The 21454-nt window shown below is 43.7% G+C and overlaps 1 protein-coding gene across 1 annotated transcript in view; it reads right to left on the bottom strand.

Moving 5' to 3' along the window:
* Positions 1–3342: 3342 nt before the first annotated feature.
* Positions 3343–21454, bottom strand: part of LOC117501062 (peroxidasin homolog) — a 187364-nt gene continuing 169252 nt past the window's right edge. The window contains exons 20-23 of the mRNA XM_034159863.1: positions 14248–14359; positions 13482–13614; positions 11193–11306; positions 3343–5689 (exon numbers count right to left, since the gene is read on the bottom strand). Coding sequence (XP_034015754.1) covers positions 5561–5689; positions 11193–11306; positions 13482–13614; positions 14248–14359 — 488 coding nt within the window. The 3' untranslated portion in view covers positions 3343–5560. The remainder of the gene's footprint in view (positions 5690–11192; positions 11307–13481; positions 13615–14247; positions 14360–21454) is intronic.

The raw sequence follows: 21454 nt of genomic DNA, 5'->3' as shown, positions 1-21454 counted from the left end.
GTTTTTACATCAGACAAGCTTGAACCCTCGTGCGCATGCGTGTTTTTCCATGCCTGTCGGTGACGTCATTCGCCTGTGAGCACGCCTTGTGGAAGGAGTGGTCCCGCCCCCTCGTCGGATTTTCATTCTCAGCAAACAGCTGAGCTACTGCCGCTTTGTTCCATTTTTTCAGGAGCTCTGCCAGACAACCAGCTGGAAACCATTTCAAAGATTCGGTTGTTTTTCGGTGAAAATTTTACGGGCTTCACAGAGATTAAGGACTGTTACTACAGCTTTAAGGATGGCCCACAATGGCGCATGGCACGCCGTGCTTCGAGCTGCAACGACGAGGCAGAAAATGCCAGATCATTTCTAAGCTGATGGCTCTGTGGATACGAGACCGTTGTGTGCACTTTCTCTGGTTATTACAAGAGCTGGACATCAGCCATTTTCCGGCAGATTTCACTTTTAACAAGAGATTTTGTCATGGAAAGCCGCGCGGAGGCTTCGTGCGTAACGACCGATTCGCTGTTTGAGCGAGACAAAGGAACACCTCCGTTTCGGCGTGTCATGGGACAAGTTAGGACATGCCCAGCTCTCCACAATTTCTCTGATACTTAACTGGACTGGTAAGCATTGAAAGCCGAGATAGGCATGGACTGGACTGGGTTGCTTGACGTGAGGACGTTTCGCTTCAAATCGCAGTTTCCTCAGCTAAAATTCTTGCTCTGGTAGTCTGACTTCTGTCTTGACTCTTGTAGAGAAGAATAAACAGAAGCCACAAAAGCTGGAGTTTTAAACCTAACCAGACCCCTCCTACTGAGAGGCAGACTGCTATAGGCTAGTGACTAAACAATAGCTCTAATTAACAACTATTGTGTTCTAGTTAGCACCCTCCTAATGACATGGGATGGATGCCTCTCCTGATGGCTCCCTTGACAACTCTCCTGATGATGTGAATGTCTCATTACCATGAACAAAAGACTGAAATTGCTTTGACCTGAGTACCCCATTATAAACAGGGGACAAAGCGTGTCTCAGACCCCCTCCCCGGTTAAGGCTGGGTTTCATCTGTTTCACATAGAATGCCTCCTTGACCCCTCTCTCAAACCATTTCTTCTCTCTGGCTAAGATTTTAACTTCCTTGTCCTCAAATGTGTGGTTAGTGTTTTTAAGGTGGAGATAAACTGGAGACTGAGGTCCACTGGCGCCTTCTCTGCGGTGCTGGTATAACCTTTTGTGTAAAGGTTGCTTAGTCTCACCTATGTAGTGTTTGTTGCAGTTTTCCTGACATCTGATAGAATACACTACATTGCTTTGTTTGTAACTATGGATCCTGTCCTTAGGGTGAACTAATTTCTGTCTCAAGGTGTTAACTGGTTTAAAGTAAACTGGATTTTGTGCTGTCTGAAGATCCTCTGTAGTTTTTCCCCTCCTCCTGCTAAATAAGGGAGAGACACTCCTCTTCTTCTTGTCTCTGTCTCCTGTCTATCTGGTCTCTTTGTTCTCTGGGACTTCTGCACTTTGTCCAGGGACCATCGGGGGTACCCACATACTGTGAGGGATTTCCGGACAAGTTGTTGTTCTTTAGCCCTTCCCTCTGCAGTTGTGGGCACCTGTAGGGCTCTGTGTTGAAGAGTCCTGATCACCCCAAGCTTGTGTTCAAGGGGGTGGTTTGAGCCAAAGAGCAGATATTGGTCAGTATGAGTGGGTTTTCTGTAAACCCCTGTCTGGAGCTGCCTGTTCTCTCCAATCGTAACATCACAGTCCAAGAAGGCTAAATGGTTGTTTCTGGCATCCTCATGTGTGAACTTGATATTGGAGTCCACTGAGTTGATGTGTTCTGTAAAGTCCTCAACCTCCTGTTGCTTGATTTTAACCCATGTGTCATCGACATATCTGAACCAGTGACTGGGAGGGACGCCCGTGAAAGACGTCAAGGCTTTCTTCTCCACTCGCTCCATGTACAGATTGACCACAATGGGTGATACCGGAGACCCCATCGCATAACCATTGATCTGCCTGTAGTAATTCCCCCTAAACAGGAAATACGTGGTGTTGAGACAGAACTCCAAGAGTTGGCAGATGTGGTCTGGTGTGAGTTTGGTCCTTAAAAGTGGAGACACATCCTCCAGCAGCCTCTGCCTCACAGCTGAGACGGCCTCAGCGGTGGGGATGCAGGTGAACAACGATGTCACATCAAATGACACCATAGTTTCATCTGCCTCCAGCTGCAGTTCCTTGATCTTGTTCACAAAATCTTGTGTGTTCTCCACATGGTGGTCTGAGTTACCCACTAGAGGAGCAAAGATCCACTTGAGGTGTTTGGCCAAATTGTACGTGATGGAATCTGTGCTACATACAATAGGCCTGAGTGGCACGTCCTGTTTGTGGATTTTGGGCAGGCCATAGATGCATGGAGTGGCGTCCCCAGGGTACAGTCTGTAGTATGCCTGCTGAGGAAGCTTCTGCGATTTGACCGAAACGTCCTCACGTCAAGCAGTCCAACACAGTCCAGTTGACATTCAAGCTTCTCTACTATGGAAACCACCTGGACAACTGAGAGCCTACACACACACACATATATATATATATATATATATATATATATATATATATATATATATATATATATATATATATATATATATATATATATATGTATATATATATATATATATGTATATATATATATATACACACATATATATATTTGAATTGTGTAGTAGTATCAGACTGTGTCTTCATGTAGTGTGTACAGGAACACCAGGGTCAAGACCTAGACCTTCATCACCTGTGCCCAGCAACGTCATGACTCCATAAGGTCTTTTCAGGCATAGGACTGAAGAATCAGACATGAACATCACAATACCTTTACCACAATCAGATACTGAGTTTAGGAAGTCACTGAAAGCCTGCATCTGAGTTCTGATCTCAGACAATCGCAAAGGCAAACATTCCTGACTCCTCACTCAGTTGCTCAAGTGCGATTACGCAATGACCGCAGCATCACCCTCAATGTCATCAACAATGCACCTAAGTTGCTGGACTTCATAATCCTGTCCAACATCCAGTGTTTGAAAGCCTTCAACAGTGGAACCCGAACGCATCCTTGATGAATGCCAGAATTCACTTTGGAAAATTCTGCATTTTTGTCCTCATTCAGCAGCACAGGACTCACATTACTCACATCATAGGCTCTCTATGATGTCCAAGAACTTCATGGGGACTCCTTCCCAGAATGTCCCAGAGAGCAGCCCAGTCAACTGAACCATTAAAGAAACACTGAACAAAATGCAAGCAAAATCTGATCAGAGAAAAAAAAAGCTAGAAATGAAAAGCCACAGAAATGTGCGATCATAATTCAAAAGTGTCACTTTTTTATTACTGTTGAGAGGCTGTAGAGATTACAGTGCAAACCATGCTTTGGCAAACGTACAACACAATTGATAAAGATGGGTTCTAAACCCCCACAGAACACTGGTGGAGGCACAGTGCATGTGAGGAATGTTCAGTCTTGCAGAGCAGTGCATTCCTGGGAGATTGTTTTTCAAAGTGGTAATTAAAGAAGGGAACAAAGGTCGAATAAAATCAGTGGCAACAAAAGGAGTGAGGGTTCTTCAGAAGCAAACTTTGGGACATTTGACAGTTTTAATCCAAATTTAGACTCAAGATGGAATAAAAGATGACGCCGTAACACTGACGAAGCCACAAAAAAGGCAGTAACGTAGGAAAGAAAAGACACATCTGTAAACACAGTCTGATGAACAAACCTGTTCAGTATATTGTAACGTGTGATACGATACCAGCTGGACCGAGCCATAATCCATCAGGAATCCCGACTGGAATATTCCACAGTGTATCATTTCAGTGCAGTGACAGATGCTTTCTCAGGATGTTACTGCATGAAGAAAACAATGGAGAGGAAGCCCGCCACCACAATCAGGAGCAGAGGGAAACAGGAAGACAAACATGCGACCCGTGTTACGCCAAAACAGACTGTGAGCGGGATCCAACGTGTGGCATTTGTCTGTGTGCAGCACATCAGACACAAATCAGAGGATCTGACGTGTTTGTGCCCTTTTGACATTCACATTGTTGCTTCGATTGACACCCCAGTTTACCCAACAATACCTTCACTTCCCCTCTCATATGGCTTCCATTACAGCGGAATGAGGGTCAGAGGGCGCGGCGAGACTGCGCTCCACAGGTTTGGCCACATGATGTCAACTCAAAACCTCCAATGTGGAGAAGAAACAAGCCAAGGGAGACTTCTTAACCCACGCAGACAGTAAAGCACAAAGAAAAAAGGGAGTGCAGGAGGAATGAGACAGCATGAAGTGGACGCTTGACAAAAGAATGCACACGTGCCCTTGTGCAAACCCGAGCTGGAGCGCAGGAGAACGGCCGAAAGCAGTGGTAAAACCATACGTGGACTGAAGATGAGAATAAAACATGCAGAGAACACTGCTGTGGTAACTGTAGCAGTAACAAAGGCTAAACAACATGAAACCTTGTAACATTCACACACTTTCATTATCACATGCGTGTTTTTATGCAGTTTACTGAATTGTACATGTGGCTTAAAAAAAAGATGAAAATACTGGGACAAAAGTCAATGACAGTGGTAAAATGTTCTTTTTGATGCTTTTTAAAATGTTAACAAAAAAAAAACGTAGCACAACAGTGCGTGAGCTGGATGGACTGCAAAGTGGAGCACCTTACGTTCCGGACAGGCCAGCACAGATCCCAAAACGTGACCTGGCGCACTGTCCACGGACAGATGAGCAATCATCAGTAGACATTTATTTTGCTTTGCAAACATTTTGTAGGGCTTCACATTATCTTCATTTTTAAACAAGAAAAAAGGGAGGATAAAAGTACACATTTATAAGAAGATACAAAGCACCTTAGATTAAAAGATGAAGTAACTCTATTCATAAAATATCTTTCAGATTGAGTAAAAAGATCCTCTCAGTTGTAACTTGTAATAAAAACGCATATACTGAGTGTAAATAAGTTGATACTGTGAAAAAAGGGAAAATACTTCAAAGGTTTGGAGTGATTATGTAAAAAAAAAAAAAAGGGAAAAATAGCACCAGTTGTTGGCATCTCGAACCTGAGAATTTTTTTTTTTCTCGAAAACTATGGCTGCTGCCTTTCGATTGGTACTTCCCTTTGCTGCTTCACACCTGGACCTGCATTTCATCGCCAAGTGTTAGTCGAGCAAATGCAGCGGCTACTGGTGACATTTCAGAAGCCTCTGCTGAGCAAAAAGTGGTTTGTCCATCATACGGTCCTCCTGTCCGTCCACCCACGGGTTCAGACGCTAATCCACCAGTGGATGTGGGTGGATTTCAAACCAGGCCTCAGGCTGCTGGCCCTGGAGGGAGCAACAACTCAAACCTACCTCCTCTCCTGATCAATGAAAAATAATACAAAAACAAGACAAAAATTAGGCTGTTGGGCCTATCGAGGCTCTTGGTGGCTGCGGCTCAGCACACTGTCATCAGTCGGACCTTCTCTGGAGGTCTGTGTGTGAGTGTGTGTTTTCAGAGTGTCTGTCGGCAGCTCCTGAGGGTTATTCATGGTGGATGTCCTCAGCTTGGGCATGCGGGATGCACAGCGGGCAGCAGACGCCTTTTAGTTTAACGGGTCGTTTGCACTCTGCTGCTGGACAAGAATCCACAAAGCAGGTCACCTGGGCATCCTGCGGACATAGAGGACCAACAGCTCGGTTACCATCTCCTTTGAGACCGAATGAAATGTAGACATTACCGTGACGTCATCTGTTCTCACAACAGGCTTAACTAGAACATTCTTCTGTGCTAAGGTACAAACAGAACATCAACCATGAGTCCCGACCCACAGTCACGATCCAGCCCTTCAGCCAAACGTGTGAATTAGTTTTAAATTGAGATTTACACAAATTGTTTTTTTTTTCCTTTTTCTGGGATTCACTGCAATTTCAACAATTTACTGTGTTTTCTGGAGTGTACACGTCGCACACTATGTAAAGTCCCTGTGTGTGTGTCTCTGCAGGGTCAACCCACATGAGTAAAGAGACGGCGCATGGGTGAGACTGCTCATGACCGGGCCCAGACAAATGACACCTGCACACCAACAAGCTCAGCTAACATGCTAACCCCCGTTCAGGTGTTTATTATGCCCTGCTTCACGGCGCAAGCGCCGTGAAGCAGGGCATGTAGCATCTGGGTTGTCCGTCCGTCCATCCTTCCGTCCGTCCGTCTGTCCAGCCGCAAGTCATTCAGCCGCAACGTAGCTCGGCACCGATTGCTCGCAAAAACTTCATATTTGGTGGGTATTTGCCTTGGAGGAGTACTTCACATGGGTTCGCAGGCCGTGGACCTTGACCTACTTTTCAAGGTCACCAATGGTCACAACTGCCAAATCCTTTGCTGCAACGTAGCTCAGCACCAATTGCTCACAGAAACTTCATATTTGATGGGTACATGCCTTGGAAGAGTACCTCACATGGGTTTGAAGGCCGGTGACCTTGGCCTACTTTCCAAGGTCACCAATGGTCACAACTGCCAAATCCTTTGCTGCAACGTAGCTCAGCACCTATTGCTCACAGAAACTTCATATTTGATGGGTACGTGCCTTCGAGGAGTACTTTACATGGGTTTGAAGATCGGTGGCCTTGACCTACTTTTCAAGGTCACCAATGGTCACAACTGTCAAATCCTTCGCCTGAAATTTGTTCGCCGCAATGTACCTCGGAACGTATGGCTTGCAAAAACTTCATATTTGGTGGGTTGGTGCCTTGGAGGAGTACTTCGCATGGGTTCGAAGGCCGGTGACCTTGACCTACTTTAAAAAATTACCAATAGTTGCATTTGTTCGAAGGCTACCGACTTTTTATTTAGTGGATGTGGTCACTGTTGGCCACATCCACTAAATAAATATAATGTAAATCTCCAATTTTTCCACTGTGTATCCCAGTTTACAACAAACACATGAGGGTTCAACCAAATACCTACCCCACACATGTACATATTGCTGCACTTGTCAGTGACCTTGACCTACTTCTGAAGGTCACCAGTGGTCACAACTGTCAAATCCTTCGCCACAATGTAGTTTCGCACCTATTGCTCGCAGAAACGTCATATATGGTGGGCACATGCCTTGGAGGAGTACTTCGCATGGGTTCGAAGGCCAGTGACCTTGACCTACTTTTGAAGGTCACCAATGGTCACAACCCTCATATCCTTTGCCGCAACGTAGCTCGGCACCTTTTGCTCACAGAATCTTCATATTTGGTGGGTATTTGCCTTGGAGGAGTACTTTACATGGGTTCAAAGGCCAGGGACTTTGACCTACTTTTCAAGGTCACCAATGGTCACAACTGTCAAATCCTTCGCCACAACATTGCTCGCAGAAACATCATATTTTGTGGGTACATGCTTTGGAGGAGTACGTCACATGGGTTTGAAGGCGGGGAACCTAGACCTACTTTCCAAGGTCACCAATGGTCACAACTTCCAAATCCTTTGCCGCAACGTAGCTCAGCACCTATTGCTCACAGAAACTTCATATTTGATGGGTACATGCCTTGGAGGAGTACTTTGCATGGGTTCAAAGGTCGGTGGCCTTGACCTACTTTTCAAGGTCACCAATGGTCACAACTGTCAAATCCTTCGCCTGAAATTTGTTTGCTGCAATGTATCTCGGCACCTATTACTTGCAAAAACTTCATATTTGGTGGGTACATGCCTTGGAGGAGTACTTCGCATGGGTTCGAAGGCCGGTGACCTTGACCTACTTTTAAAAACTTACCAATAGATGCATATGTTCGAAGGCTACCGACTTTCTATAGTCACTGTTGGCCACATCCTCTAAATAAATATTATGCCAATCTCCAGTTTTTCCACTGTGTATCCCAGTTTACATCAAACACATGAGGGTTCAACCAAATACCTACCCCACACATATACATATTACTGCACTTTACATGGAAAATAGTATTGCACACGTGGCATTTCATGATGAATGTCTCTAGTTAAATCATATTTTTGGGAGCCCAAGTGTGGGTGTTATAACAGTTGTGCTTTAAAAATTATGACCCACATATTTCCTCATTAATTGCAGATTAACAACCAAATGTCCTCAAACTACCAAAACCTACTACAAATGCTAACTCATAACACTGTTAACATCTCACTGACAAGCTTGGCTAACAGGCTAACCTCAGGCTAACCCTAAGAAGCTTTTGGAAGTAGCTTAATCAATTTCTGGAATCTTCCACATTGCTTGAAGAGGTATTAATCTTGGTATATGTGTAAAAGTGAGAGCGTAAAAAAAACTGAAACCAATTTATTGTCACTATTATTTTAAATCAAATAGACTATATAACTGGCTTAACATTGGTCCTGTTTTTTATCAAAAGCATGTGTAGTGTAAAACAACAACAACAACAACAACAAAAAACACTACATACACTCAGTATTGTTTTCAAGGGCGCAATTTAGGACTAGAAATTGGGGGGACAAAGTGCAAGGCCCGCAGGGTTGAAGGCCATAGGCCGGGGGCTTACTGCTTTAGGCCCCCAGAAGCCAACGGTTTCTAGATAAGCTCAGATACATTCTGAGCATCCAGAACAGTAATTTTAATGTTTTGAGAAGACCATAAAGTGGACACCATTTGACTTATGCAATTTGAAACTGTGGATATAAGTACTTTATTCTGAGAATAGCCAGCATTGATTTTATTAACATCCTGGTGTAAATAAGGTATCACCACATGTGTAGAACTCAAAAAGAATGATAGGTTGAGTTTTCATTTAAAAAAAACTGCAATGTGGTAAAATGTATTCATAAATATGAAAGAACAGGCTCACATACTGTATTTTTTTTCTCAAGATTTGTTTTTGCGTAAGTTTGAAAAAACAACAAATCATAAGTTTAGGACAAATTACTTATCATGAATTTAATTTTCGAAGTGGCACTAATGACAACACTCATTCTGAACATAATTTCACTTGCATAGACTGATTTTGGAGATCAAGCAATAATTGCAGATGGGCTTTCTGAGGTCCCAGATAGCTTTTCTGATTTCCTTTTCTAACTTTCAGAATTTAGTAAATTAGCATATGGTCCATTGATACTTATTTATAGACACTAGTCCCTAGAGGCAACTATTTTTGGTTTCAAATCTGGGCAAATGCAGTCCCAGAAAATTCCGAATGTGACAAACAAGAAACAGGTGTTGTAAACAAGTCAATGCTGCTAAAAATACAAACTTGCAGAAACAAAGATACTATTCTGACATGGTTTGCACATAAGACTGACATAGCATGTTTCAAGTACACATATATATGTCAGAAGGTGGGGGGGACATACCATATTCTGTCCCCCCTGGTTGAAAAGGTGGGGGAGAGTACATGTCCCCCCATCCCCCACCAAACTGCAACCATGATTGTTTTGTGTAATATAGGCAGGATCATTTTGCATACGTAAAGCTTGATTTTGTTCCCTCATAACCGTGGTGGATATGCTTCCATGTGTTATGACTAACGCAAACTCAAAGAAACAAAACAACTGGAATGATGACTGCAATGAGACCACAACAGGAAGTGGACCTTTGGGGAGGCGGTGGCCTGGCAATTACAGAGGCGGGCTAGTGATCAGAAGATCATCAGTTTGATCATCCGTTGAAAGGAAAAACACAAAGGGACCCATGAGCAAGATACTTAATCCTCATTAACCCGTGCTTTACTGCTACACATCCATCACAAGACATATCCGTCATATTATCTGGGACTGCTCATGACGCTCTTGTCACAAGGGGGTGAGAGGTGAGTGGTAGAACGGTATGTTGATGACTGTCCGCATTCGTGCAAGAAGTCCTGTGAGGAAAATTTAATATTTGAGGGTCATAAGGTCAACCAACTCTGGACAAATGTCATTTTCTCTGATAAACAGAGGTTCACTGTCAGTTATCCAGATTCTGCAGAATGCTATCAGAGATGTGGGACTTGACAAAAAGGCGGTGAGGGTGAAGGTGATGGCCAGGGCTTGGTACGAATGACAACCCTAGTTGAGCAGCTTTGACAGGTAAATTGAACATGACACTATGGCATTAATCCACACTAGGGGGTCTCAGCCAAATAATGTGAGGGATGGATTGGTGGGTACGGACCACGAGATGCTGGACTGACTGCAAGATGCCATGCCTGAAGCTGATGCAACAGATGATGTTTGATTTCCTGTTTTCTGTTCCTTCGGCTTTGTGAAACTTTGTAAAACTCTTGGAACTGTTAGAATGGCCTAAGCAGTGGGTCACATGTCTGAGTCTGGTCTGCTTGAAGTTTCTTCCTCAATATCATCAAAGAGAGTTTTTCCTTACCACTGTTGCCTGTGTGCTTGCTTTGGGGGTTGGTAAGGTTAGACCCTACTTGTGTGAAGGGCCTTGAGGCAGCTTTTGTTGTGATTTGGTGAGATACAAATGAAAATAAACTGAAAATTGAAATGAGTCTGCAGATATTTTTGAGGTGGTAAAAAAAAGATTTGGTGCTCAATTTAATGTGACACTGAAGAAGGTTAATGTCAAAATGACCGTGGGTTTTTACTGCATGTTAGCTTGAGAAAATTTGATGGCATCCAATTTTTTAATTTGGTGGTGGTCCTTGCCAGGTGGCAGAAGCGGGCATCCCTGGTAAAACTGTGTATCATCTACACAACAGTGGAGCCTGAGATCCTGATGGAAAGAAGGCTCTTTAAGCACATGCATCTTCAACAGCTTTTTTTTTTGTTTGTTTTTTTTGCAGTATTTTCATGTCTTTAGCGGAATGAAAAAAAGATTGAAGACAAACAGAGACATCCATTCCAAGACTGGAATGTGGATGCCATCACCTCTGCCAGCAGTTAGCATGAAAATATGCAGCAGACGTAAAGAATGAAATGTAGAGAAGCAGCTGGTGCACACTGAGGGGCGGCACTGGTGCCAGGATGAAGGTCTGCCAGGAGGCGATGGAGGAGGTGAAAGCGACAAACTGGGACATTTAAAACTGGACTAACTACTCGCACAGATGTGGTACTTATGAACAGGGTCAGGAGTGTGAAGACCAAAGTGGATTAAATATGGCCTACATGCCAGTATGTGGAAGAAAGCACTGTACACTCAAACGTGCATTTGACTGTGTCGACACGTAAACCATATGAACAGCAGACAGATGGACGTGTTGGACGTACTGAGCATTCACATGTGGTGCAGGGATCATTTTTCCACCGCTCTCCATCTGTACGCTCACGGCCTTCGCTATCAGTGCAGTCGGTCTGCCTCAGACGGGCTTCAAGTCGTTTAATCTGCAGAGAATCAGACACAGAAAAGCAGATGTTTATTTTTTGAGCAAGTCTGCCACAAAGCTCCAGCAACTAACCTTATCAACCGGGAACCACAGACGAGAAACAAACCAAATACGTGTGTGTATACTAAAAAGAAAAAAACATTTTATCTCATTTCCAACAAACATCCGAGGCAGCACGGTGGACCCCATGCAGGTACAGCACCGCGGTGTTGAACTTGCTAATCGTTAACTTGATCACTTCGGTAGATAAATTAGGACGTATTCCTTTGTGTTGTAATACTGGATTTGGAAATTAGAACAACTAGCTGTTTTAACTGCAGATTTGGGGAGATGGAATATTGGCAATTCTGCTTTCAAAATTTAAAGTGGGTTTTATAATTAATTTCAAGCAAACTCTCTCTGACACATTGATTAGAATAAATATGTGAAAATATTATAGTAGTGATTTGGTAGTCTCTTTTCTATTTATAACAACCCCCCACGCCCCAAACTGCACCACAACACCCCTGAAGTCCACAGAGCAAAAGCAGCACTACCACACAGCACCTTGTCCATGGTTCCCACCCTCAACACAAGTCAGTGCCCAAAGGGATACCAGATTAACAGCCAGAGACCTCCAAAGAAATACCAGAGGTTTTGTGGTTGGCCCACGGGCCCCTTCAAGCCACCTGGCCTGAAGATGGCTTGAAAGGGCATGAAGTACGAGTCATGAGTAGGATCTTAGAGTGTCGTAAAGTAAGATGATCACCCTCAGATTTGTCTGAAACACACTCATTTGGGATGTCCAGTTCCAATTTGGTAAAAATCAGGGGCTTGATTGCTTTTCAGCTTCTAAACTGGAGAAGGTTTTAGCAGCGAACACGACTTTGGAACAAACTGGACTTTAAACCCCTGTCCCCATTAGATTGTGGTTGGGTTCTTGATAGAAAAAAAATTACAAAAAGGAAAACTCACAGGATAATCACCAACAAGCAATCCGTTTGCAAGCATACATGGCCATTCCTGGAGCGCGCCGCCCACCATCTGGAGTGTCGGGTACATCGGAATGATTGGGAACAATATTTTGGACTGTTGAAAATTTCAACACCAATAGAAATCATCAGGAACCCAACCAAGTCATTGCTAAGCTCTGCAACGTCCTGGTTACCCTGTTGGAAGGTGATGGCATTAGCTTTGTACCAAACACTGATGCACAGCTGTACCCAATCTGTAATCCCAAGGCTCACCACGGCAGCGTGGCAAGCAGGCAGTGAAATATTCCATCCTGTGAATTGATGTCACCAGTAGCAAGGACACTGCCAGCTTCAGCTCCGCCCCTTTTTGCGGCTTCAGATGCCGTTTGCTTGGGAATTTCTATCTGGAGCCCATCTGGAAACTTATGGGATCACGTGGATACTAGGTTTTAGGGGGGACAATGTAGACTTGGATTATTCTGTGGGTTAGTCTCAGGTAGTTTGTGCACATTTTTATATATATTTTTTCTTCTGCTAAAAACATTTGTCGCTAATTCTTCAAGCTTATTCATGGCTTCTGAGTGTCCCCTTTCTCTTCAAGTAGAACATAAGCACAATAATCAGAAACTATTTTTCAATTTCAGTTTCAATTTAATAGATAGACTGCTCATGGTATGGAGCACAAACAAAAACAAATTCATACTTTGGCAAAAGGAAAACACTAGAAATCAAAATTCAATACAAATCCAGAACCCCTTTCAAATAGGCACCAAGTTTACAAATGATTTCCCTGTTTTCAGATTGAAACAGTAACACAAACTTATGTTTAGACGGACACTCTCCATAAAAAGCAGGAATATATTTTTCTCTTCTTCTCTTGACCTCATGATGTGTACAACCAAACAAGACATGGAGTTCATCTCCCACAGAACCGCTATTACATAGGTTAGAAGTCCTCAGTGATCAAGGATGTCAGTCAAGGATGCAGTCTTCTCTGTTTATTTGAATAATATTAAAATAATCTGCAAGAACACAGTTAAGAAATTAATGTACAACTGTGGAACTAAATCAAGCACCTTCCAAAAACAACCTGTGACAACTTTAACTTATACCTACAAACTGATTATTCAATCAACAACAACAAAAACTGTTAATAATCAGAGTGAAATCCATCAGGTCACGTGTGCATTTTGGTTTTTGCTTGCAGACCCAATACTCACCTGCTTGCGTAAACTTGTGATGGTCTTCTGCATGTCAGAGACAAAGTCGTGGAAGTCTGTGACTGAAAGTTCAGTGCTTCGTTTGGAGTTCACCGTAACGTTTACAAGACTTTCCAAAGTTTCCTTCACTGTCCTGCAAAGACCAGCACAATAAATAAATAAATATAATAACACCAAATGTTAAAATAGATTTATTTAACCAATCTATTTAGTTCTCATCTCTCATGAATACACTGAACAAAACTGCAGCACTTTTGTTTTTCCTCCCATGTTTCATGAGCTGAACTCAAAGATCTACAACATTTTCTACATACACAAAATACCTATTTCTCTCAAATATTGTTCACAAATCTGTCTATATCTGTGTTAGTGAGCACCTCACAGGTGCGGCACAACAGGATGATGATTAGACAGCATGATTATTGCACAGGTGTGCCTTAGGCTGGCCACAATAAAAGGCCATATGGAAGAAAAACAAAAGTGTTGCATTTATATTTTTGTTCAGTGTACATTCCTGCATGAAGCAAGTAAGTTATTTTTTCTATATTAATCTTTACAGAAACCACTTTTCTAACATTCTGGTCACATAGTGACTTAATGCTTTTAGAAATATTTAAAATACAGATTTCATTTATATGAATGAATATTAACCATGAAAATGGTGGTCTCACAGAAAAAGAAAACACCACCACAATAATAATAAAAATAATAATAGTGATCCAGATTTTGACTGCAATTTAATTTAATGTGTGCTGTGCTGGATGACCTTTTCTCCTGGACGCTGTTGGCTGGTTTATCGTCTTTGTAGCTGTGGTCTGCTGACCTGCGTCCTCTGAAGTGGTATGACAGGGCATTAAACTGACCTTTGGTTCTGCAGTCTGGTGGGAACAATCACAACAACTGCAGTTAAACAACAGAAGAACTTTTTCTTTTTTTAATTACTGCACTGTACTGAAAAATGTCCTCAAGAATAGGACATGTTATTGATCATCTTTTAACATACACAATAACACTAACATAAAATAACGACAGACACGCCTGCCAACGTGCTTGTGAAGCCTTGCTGCTAGTCGCACAGTTGTGGTGGCCACTAGAGCCCACTGTTGCTTGTGAATAATTCTACAGTGGGGCAAATAAGTATTTGATCCCCTGTCAGCTTTGCAGGTTTTCCCACCTACAAAGAATGGAGAGGACTGTCATTTTTATCATAGGTACACTTCAACCGTGAGAGACAGAATCTAAAAACAAAAAAACAAAAAACAGCAATCCAGAAAATCACATTGTATGATTTTTAAATAATTAATTTGCATTTTATTGCATGAAATAAAATCTGTGTTAAAATCGTGTGGTGTTAAAAACAGCATGTGCTAAAATCTTTGATCCCCTACCAACCAGCAAGAATTCTGTCTCTCACAGACCTTAGTTCTTCTTTAAGAAGCCCTCCTATTCTACACTCTTTACCTGTATTAATTGCACCTGTTTAAACTTGTTACCTGTATAAAAGACACCTGTTCACACACTCAATCAATCACACTCCAACCTGTCCACCATAACCAAGACCAAAGAGCTGTCTAAGAACATCAGGGACAAACTGTAGACCTGCACAAGGCTGGGATGGACTACAGGACAACAGGCAAGCAGCTTGGCGAGAAGAAAAAAACTGTTATGATTATTTATTAGAAAGTGGAAGAAACACAAGATGACTGTCAATCTCCCTCAGTCTGGGATTCCATGCAAGATCTCAGTTTGTGGGGTAAGGATGATTCTGAGAAAGATCAGGACACACAGGAGGACCTGGTCAATGACCTGAAGAGAGTTGGGACCACAGTCACAAAGATTACATTAGTAACACATGATGCTGTCATGGTTTAAAATCCTGCAGGGGAGCAAGGTCCCCCTGCTCAAGCCAGCACATGTCCAGGTCCATTTGAAGTTCAACAGTGACCATCTGGATGATCCAAAAGAGGCATGGGAGAAGGTCATAAACCTTAGACAAAACCTATTACATATTATATCTGAGCCTTTGTTTATACAGCTATACTGCTACAATCATAGCTTACCCTATTAGCTATTAATTATCTAATAGGCTGCCCTCATTCACCTTTATATATATATATATATATATATATATATATATATATATATATATATATATATATATATATATATATATATATATGCTTGTTTAATATTATGTGTAACACTTTGAGCGGTTACTGGGATGATCAGCTGTAATTACATGTGTTCCCACACGAGGGCGATGCTACTGAATACTGTGTTAAAAATATAGCGGAAGAAGAAGAAAGAGCAAGCTGTGTAACGCTAGCAGCTGCAAGTTTGGTGATTAAAACGCCCGCCATTTTTCTTTTTTCTGCAAATATATGTACTTATGTCTCCATATACATTTCTACATGCTTTACTTTTTCTTGTTCCCCCCTTTTTAATATTATTATATTTAAGTAAATATTGGAGGAGTGGGGTATAATAGGTATTATATATTTCTTTTTCTTGAGCTGCTTGCATGGGAGGGAGAGTTCCATGGGATAAAAAAGCTTTTTAACCTACCACCCCTGGTTCTCAAGACCAGGCACCTACGTGGCTCTACTCTACTCTTTTCTACTCTCCTATTTTACTCTTCCTTTTTAGATATTTAGATATACCTTTGTATACTGGCATAGTTCCACCTTAGAATTGGAATATAATATATAAGATATACCTTATGTTATGTGTCGGACGCAGCCCGGAGAACCGACCAGCATTTGAAGGACCCAGTATAAAATAAGCAGAGCACGGTACAAAGGATAACAGAGTTTAATAAACATAACAGTGATGTGAAAAAATATAAAAGTGCGCGGTCTGGCGTGGTGGATTGCGGTGCGCTCCCAGCAGCGCTAACGGTCCGGAGCCAGAACCGGTTCGGACCCAAGGACCCCGCCGACACCCCCCAGGTGGCCGCGACAAACCGAGTCTGTGAAAGAAGAAATCATTATGGGAGTCCACACTCAACACACAGAGAGACCACTCAAAGGTGTACAAACAGCAAACACTTCCTGGCTTAATTGCAAATCAGCTTCCCACCCTGCAGGCATAGAACACCCTGTTCACAAAACTCCACTGCAGTGGAAGCTGATTTAAACGACCAACATACAGCTCAATATAATAAGGTGTGAGGGACACCACATTTACTGACTGTATAAATGTTAGTCACAAAATCTAACGTACCTCAGGAAGTGTGCTGACGAGCGTGAGACCTCACACCCTCCTCTTTCACAGACCATGCATCAAACCTGGATGTTCTCTGCATCCACTGATGATGAGATGGCTCTTGAGACGACGATCTCACCCGTCTGGTCACAAGGTCGAGTCTCTGGCAAATACACACTGTGTACTCCAGTCTTAAATGCCACCATGTTCCAATCCATTGTAGATGCACCACAGCTGTGAGTCCTGACGAGCCGCAGGTGATCAGCCTCAGGTGATCAGGGTGAGGTCCTGATAAACTCAGCTACACAGCCAATCAGTCCCAAATGCAAGCCACCTGGAAGGAAAAACAAAAGACAGGACAGAAAACAGAAACAAAAGGCAGCCAGGCCCCCCCAGCCACACAAAAGCACCCCACCCTCACGGGAAGCCTCCCGGCGACCACACAAACCCGGCCCAGGAGAAACACCCCCCTCCAGGGGCCATGGCTGGAAACCGTATCTGCATTCGTCTTCCAACAGAATGGTTGATGTCTTCTCCTCTGGCTGCATCTTTGCCTTTGTTTCTGTCAGTCACTTAGCACAGGTGTGGCCAGGAGTTCTTAAACCTGTGCGGTCAGCCTTTGTCCAACCATGTTCACAGTCTGATTAGTCATAAAACAAAAAAAGACAAACACAAACAACCAAACCACCCCCCCTCCCCAGGGGACCGTTCCATCAAACCCCGGGAAGGGGAGAAAAGAAAAACAACCCAAACTTAAGCTAACAAATAAAAACACTAACACCCCCCCCCCCCCCCAACGACATGTAGGGACCAACACCCCCCAGAGGACATCCCGCCAGCTCCAGGAGTAATAACCACAGCCGAGGTCCCTCTGGGATCCAATGTCACCCACGGGGACTCCCAGCGCCTCCCAGAGGACCATTCCATCAACCCCAGGAGACGCCTCCCCTCATGACCAACGGACCCAGCCCCGGCCATCTATGGCTAGATGGACCCACAGCCCTTTCCCCCCCAGAGGACACCACAGTCAAACCCTGAGGGCGGAAACTGGGGGGAAAACAAAAGGAGAAAAAAAAAACATACAAACAAAACAACCCCAACCCCACCCCCTTGGCGCAGTGGAAACTGGAAGCACGTCCAGTGTCACCAACCGTGACTATACCCCAGAAGCCAACCGGGAGGAGTGGAACAGCGGTTATGGCAGACGGCACAAAACGGCGCCACTCCTCCGACTCCCAAACCAGCCACCAGCTGCGGGTATATCCCACTGCCCCAAACCTCAGCCACGCCGATGGCAGATGGCTCAAAGGTGCGCTGAAGCCGGAGGTGGAACAGGGAATCAACAAACAAAAACACCCCCCCCCCCCCAGGTGCAGAGGTTACCTGGGAAACACCCAGCATAACCAAACTGCACCACTCCAGCAACGCCGACACTATGGCTCACACGGCTGGAGTCAGAGGAGAAGAGAGGGAACAAAAAGAAAATACCCCAAACCCCCCCCTCCCCTCCCGGGTGCAGAGGCTACCTGGGAAACGCCCAGCATAACCAAACTGCACCACTCCAGCAACGCCGACTCTACGGCTCACCCGGCTGGAGTCAGAGGAGAAGAGAGGGCATAACAAAAAAAAAAAAAGAAAAAACAACCCAATTACCCCCCATCACCCCCCAGGGGACCGTCCCATCAAACCCTGGGGAGGTGAAACTAAAAGAAATAAAAAGAAAGACTAACAGACTAACATAAAGTTGCTTGGGTCCTTTTTTGTTGCTCCAAACAGGCTGCAGGGTCACAACCCCAGACACTAATAGTGGAAAACAAAAAATAAAATCCCACACAAAAACCAACTCAAAAAACACCCACACAAAATGAACTAACACAAAACAAATAAGTGATTTATACAGTCAAGCTCAAACAAATGGAACACACCTGTTCCAACTTAACAGCTTGACGGTAATGTGACTCAGTCACCAACAGAGGGAGCCAGAGTGCTAAAAATGAAAAACCCCCTTTGGTGACAGAGAAAACAAACGAGCAGCTTTTCTGTGCGCAGCTGAGTGCAACACACAACCAAAAATGTGATTCAACTAAATAACACCGGAGCTGACACAACAGACGCAGTAGCTATCATTACCCGGGGAAACAGGGCTATGACTGTAACACAGGAAGCACCGCGACCCGTGCCACAGAGCTCCGCCGTGCGCGTTCACCCATTACAGACCCACTCCTGCAGCTCCCGTTTAAACCTCTTATCCGGTCGAAGTGTGACGCGAAGCCGTCGCCAGTCACACTCCACCACGACCCACGGATAAGGCACAAACACAGGAACACGGCTGCATGAGCGCTCAAATCAGTATTCAGTAATGGGTTCTCCAACGCGCACCATCCGGGCGGAGAGCACCCGCAACTGATCCGGATAACTTCTGAACGTCTGCTGCCGCCTTCCCGGCACGTTACCGTCTCTGCTACCACTGGGTCCGTGATGTTTGGCCAGAGACTACTGTTATGTGTCGGACGCAGCCCGGAGAACCGACCAGCGTTTGAATGACCCAGTATAAAATAAGCAGAGCACGGTACAAAGGATAACAGAGTTTAATAAACATAACAGTGATGTGAAAAAATATAAAAGTGCGCGGTCTGGCGTGGTGGTTTTGCGGTGCGCTCCCAGCAGCGCTAACGGTCCGGAGCCAGAACCAATTCGGACCCAAGGACCCCGCCGACACCCCCCAGGTGGCCGCGACAAACCGAGTCTGTGAGTGTACACTCAACACACAGAGAGACCACTCAAAGGTGTACAAACAGCAAACACTTCCTGGCTTAATTGCAAATCAGCTTCCCACCCTGCAGGCATAGAACACCCTGTTCACAAAACTCCACTGCAGTGGAAGCTGATTTAAACGACCAACATACAGCTCAATATAATAAGGTGTGAGGGACACCACATTTACTGACTGTATAAATGTTAGTCACAAAATCTAACGTACCTCAGGAAGTGTGCTGACGAGCGTGAGACCTCACCCTCTCCTCTTTCACAGACCATGCATCAAACCTGGACGTTCTCTGCATCCACTGATGATGAGATGGCTCTTGAGACGACGATCTCACCCGTCTGGTCACAAGGTCGAGTCTCTGGCAAATACACACTGTGTACTCCAGTCTTAAATGCCACCATGTTCCAATCCATTGTAGATGCACCACAGCTGTGAGTCCTGACGAGCCGCAGGTGATCAGCCTCAGGTGATCAGGGTGAGGTCCTGATAAACTCAGCTACACAGCCACTCAGTCCCAAATGCAAGCCACCTGGAAGGAAAAACAAAAGACAGGACAGAAAACAGAAACAAAAGGCAGCCAGGCCCCCCCAGCCACACAACACCTTACTGAATTTGCATGTGGTCAGATGAGACCAAAATAGCTTTTTGGAATCAACTCCACTTGCCGTGTTTAGAGGATGAGAACAACCCCAAGAAAACTGTCCCAACCATGAAGCATGGGGGTGGAAACATCATACTCTGGGGGTGCTCTTCTGTAAAGGGGACAGGAAAACTGCACCGTATTGAAGGGAGGATGGATGGGATCATGTATTGTGAGATTTTCGCAAACAATCTCCTTCCCTCAGTAAGAGCATTGAAGATGGGTCATGGCTGGGTCTTCCAACATGACAATGACCTCAAATACACAGCCAGGGCAACAAAGGAGGGGCTCCATAAGAAGAATTTCAAGGTCCTGGCCTTGCCAGACCTGAACTCTATATAAAATCTTTGGAGGGAGCTGAAACTCCAAACCTGAAAGATCTGGAGAAGATCTGTATGGAGGAGTGGACCAAAATCCCTGTTGCAGTGTGTGAAAACTTGGTCAAGAACTACAGGAAACGTCTGACCTCTGTAATTGCAAAGTTTTCTGTACCAATTGTTAAGGTCTGTTTTTCTATTGTATCAAATACATATTTCATGCAATAAAATGCAAATTAATTATTTAAAAGCAGTGTTGTATAAAGTACCGGAAAATCACACTTAAGTAAAAGTACAAATACCCATTAAAAATGACTTTGGTAGAAGTTACATGGTTTTATCTTTTCTATTGTGTTTTGTTTCATTAGGTTCTTTTTGTCTCTTTCTCTAAAATTGTATTCTAACATTATTAGTCTATTATTATTGACTATTATTGTCTATTACGTAGACTATTATTGTTGTTGCTATAATATATGAATAAAAATAAATTAAAAAAATTACAATTTGACTCTTACGACAACGAACGCTGAGCCATTAATTATAAAGAAAACAAATCAACACAAACATGCTGCCTTAAAACACCATAGACATGCTAACGCGTTAGCATCAGTCCCATTTTTAAGTTATAAAATACATCTATCAACTGTTTCAGAAGACCATAACAGGTCAGTTTAACATAAAAATATTAAATATTACTCACAGACATATGCTCTTCAGGGTTTTAGCGGGAAAAATTAGGATAGAGCGAAATAAAGTCCACAAATCGTAGATCGAAGCACTGCTTCGACCTGCGAATCACTGCTTCGATTGGTTCAAGGTTCAAAGCAAAGCCGCGCTGCAGGTCTGTAATCATTTTCCTGACAAACACCCCCCAAGTGCGCAACTGCAAAAAAGCCTATCGGACATGCCTCATGACAAATCGTCCTGACTTTGTTGCAGTCACTAGTAATCAGTGGTGTCTCTGGGTGAAAACACGACTTTTTTCGTGTGTGTGTGTTTTTTTTTTGTAACGAGTAACGGCATGGCGCATAGAAAATGTATCGGA

Source organism: Thalassophryne amazonica, chromosome 19 (genome assembly GCF_902500255.1).
Source record: "Thalassophryne amazonica chromosome 19, fThaAma1.1, whole genome shotgun sequence".
Classification (NCBI taxonomy): Eukaryota; Metazoa; Chordata; class Actinopteri; order Batrachoidiformes; family Batrachoididae; genus Thalassophryne; species Thalassophryne amazonica.
This window is presented reverse-complemented; position numbering and strand designations above follow the sequence as displayed.